General features: G+C 48.1%; 1 protein-coding gene across 1 annotated transcript; it reads left to right on the top strand.

Annotated features, from left to right (window-relative positions):
- The first annotated feature begins 1,466 nt into the window (after positions 1–1,466).
- LOC111954816 (uncharacterized) lies at positions 1,467–2,186 on the top strand. The gene has a single exon (XM_023974729.1). The coding sequence runs from the start codon at positions 1,467–1,469 to the stop codon at positions 2,184–2,186; it is 720 nt and encodes a 239-aa protein (XP_023830497.1).
- The last annotated feature ends 1,166 nt before the right edge of the window (positions 2,187–3,352 follow it).

Raw genomic sequence — 3,352 nt, 5'->3', positions numbered from 1 at the left:
AAAATCTTTCTGGATCACCCTGTGATTGTTAGACATGATATTACTGATATACTAGAACATAATGTAGGTTATTATTGTTTCATTATCAGCGTGTTTATATTCGTGTACTGTCAATTTGCACTTATAGGAATAACACTCGTCCACTGTAGCTTTCTGATTTTGGCTTCCTGGGCAAGTAGTCAAACGTAAACATCCATGACAACGCTACAATTCCACATTAGACGCTAATTCATATAAGATTCACTCAACTTCCTCGACACAAATTTCGATTTTGAAAATTTTTCTGTAATAATTGAGCAGAGGAGGAGAGTAGTATATTGAGTGACACCTAAACGAGAGATGGGTGAGAGAAAACTGATTGAGAATTGAGAGAGAGAACGCACGAGAAGTACCTGAAGTATAGAGAGCCCGCATTGAGGATATCATAGACGTCGCATGACGCCATCGAGAGTACTGCTGTGACATGCACGACGTGCATGTACGTACTAGTCACGTCTCTGACGGATAGTGCATGACTCTCTGACGTCAGCTACTTGCTACTGAGACCGATGTATGACCTCCTCATCGTAGAACTGACCTCTCGAGTGCACTCCTGAGAGTCATGCATGTCAGCAGTCCTGATATCGCTAGAGCCAGAGGAGCGCAGAGCTAGCGCCGAGTGAGAGGACGGAGGCAGAGCATACTGCAAGGAGCTACAGATGGGTCTAATTTAACAGTCCTCACAGTAGGAAAATAATCCTGCAGTAACAGGAAATATTAAATATTGTGTGTGGATTATAATTAATGAACTATTTTGTAGGTGTTGATACGTTTTAAATTAGGGCAAATCAAGTCTGACATTTTCAAGTGGAAATTACAAACGTTTAAACCTTGAATACACTACAAGTTCGTATTTCCTGCAACAAACAGGGTGATCAAATTAAGATCCTACATGTTGACTATCCCTAGGAAAATTGCACTCTGCAGTAGATGTGTCCTACATAACAAAGGGCAGGACATTTCGTCACAAGCTACTTCCTTGACCAGCCATGCATCTTTGAAGGCGAACCTGACTAGTAAGGCAGCAGCTCTCTAGAAGAAAGTGTTTTTAATCAACACCTCTTTGAAAGGCGTTAGTTACCTCGGGGAGTGGGTTACTCCCTGTCAGAACCATCCCGATCATCATCAAACCTGTTCTGTTGGCTCTTGTCCCTCAGTGGAAGAGACTAACCATACACCACCAGTCTTCCCAAGCGTGTCTATGTATAATGTCTATTCTATTGATGGCTTTCTGTTTGATCTTTGAGGGAATTGAATCTGCCTTGTTTTTTCAACAGATAGCCTGGATAATGTGAATGGTGGTATGATCAACGTACCCACTTTCAGAGGTGAGATGCCTGTGTACTAGTTAATTGCCAGTGTAACCCCAGCATTTAAGGTGTCTGTTGTCACCGTGCCAAATCTTTCTCACTGGGCATTTTTGACATATGGAGATCAATTCAGTCTGGAGAGTTTGTCCGGCTGACACACCCCCTTCCGGCTGCCACACCCCATTCCTGCCTGCCACACCCCCATCCTGCTGCCACACCCCCATTCCTGCTGCCACACCCCCATTCTGCTGCCACACCCCCATTCCTGCTGCCCACACCCCCATTCCTGCTGCCACACCCCCATTCCTGCTGCCACACCCCCATCCTGCTGCCCACCCCATTCCGGCGGCCACCCCCCATTCCTGCTGCCACACCCCCATTCCTGCTTGCCCACACCGCGCTCACTACCCGGCTGCCACACCCCCGTTCTACACTCCCCGTTCCGCGCTCCTACCCACCCCATCTGCTTCCACGACCCCAGTTCCGGCTGCCCACACCCCATTCTGCTGCCACACCCCCATTCCTGCTGCCCACTCCATCCCCCGTCCGGCTGCCACACCCTCGTTCCGGCTGCCCACACCCCCGTTCGGCTGCACACACCCCCGTTCCGGCTGCCACACCCCCGTCTCCTGCTGCCACACCCCCGCCTTCCGGTCTCCACACCCCCATTCCGTTGCTGTCCACACCCCCGTTCCGGCTGCCACACCCCCGTTCCGGCTGCCACACCCCCGTTCCGGCTGCCACACCCCCGTTCCGGCTGCCACACCCCCATTCAGTTCCATTGGTGTGTGTTGCAGACCGAACGGCAGGGAATGCAAAATGAAACAGGCCTTCTGATTCCAACTGATAGGCAGCAGGGGAGATATTAACATCAGAAAACCTCTGTTATGGTTGGACAACATGTTTCCAACCTTGGTTTTATTTCTATCAGTTAGCCTGTTGCACTCCGATCACAATCACTACACAACAATCTTCTTCCTGCTGAAAATTTGAACATTTAGCGACTGTAACTTTATTTGTTGAGGTTGTTGGGGAGAAAGAGGGATTGCTGACCTTTGACCTTAGCGGAGGGGGCTTTAGAGAGGGGGCTGATATGGGCTGATGGGGGAGGGGGTGGCTGACCAGAGGCCTGGAGCAGGAAGCGTAAGCTGATATCTGAGCCCCTCATTTGGGTCTGAAATAATGCTCTCCCCATTTCTATGGGTCTCCCATCCATGACGCCTCAAGGAACAAAACTCAACTATGCATCTCCAAATATTCTAGCTATAGCCATGATGACTGGATCATTCAGGTCTCTATAATCCCCAGGCGTGGTTTCTGAAGACAGGGTGAATAAGAGGGCGAATAGGATTTGTCCTGCGAGCGTGTATATGTTCAACAGGCCGGTGGCTGTTATGTGTGGCTCTAGAGTGTTTCTTTACCTCCCAGTCGACCGGTTGCTGTTTCTGTTACCATGAAGACAAGATCAGTGTAAGCTAATAGGTATACTTCTGGGTGGACATACAGCAGGACTCCACAGAGGAAGGCTTGGTGAGACATGGCAGTTTCAGAAATATAACCATTACGCTGCTTCCTTTGGTTAATAGGGGCCACTATGAGAAAACAAAATCAGAGATTTTGTAAGTGAGAATAATGACTGGTGTCTCCTTTTAACATTTTCCAGCTTAGTCTTGTTAATCGTCATACAAAGGGGAATGCATCTGCCTAGAGGAAATACAATGTGTTGTTATTTTAGACATCTTTTAGATTGGTATTTATCCCTTGTTTATCCAAGCGAGTCCCATTTGAGATAGAAATGAACATGTTTTACCAGGAAGCCCTGTCCAAGCAGTCTCTCATGTCCCAGGCACGCCAATCTATAGTTCTGAACAACACACCATGACCTCAGGTTCCGCATCGTGACGTTAGTTGTTATGTCACTGTTCAGTGTACTAAAGGTGTGCAGTGTTCCTCCACCCCTGTAACGCTCCGGTTTTATATACACTATTAACTCCTGACATTGT

The sequence above is a fragment of the Salvelinus sp. IW2-2015 genome, linkage group LG30, assembly GCF_002910315.2.
Source record: "Salvelinus sp. IW2-2015 linkage group LG30, ASM291031v2, whole genome shotgun sequence".
Classification (NCBI taxonomy): Eukaryota; Metazoa; Chordata; class Actinopteri; order Salmoniformes; family Salmonidae; genus Salvelinus; species Salvelinus sp. IW2-2015.
This window is presented reverse-complemented; position numbering and strand designations above follow the sequence as displayed.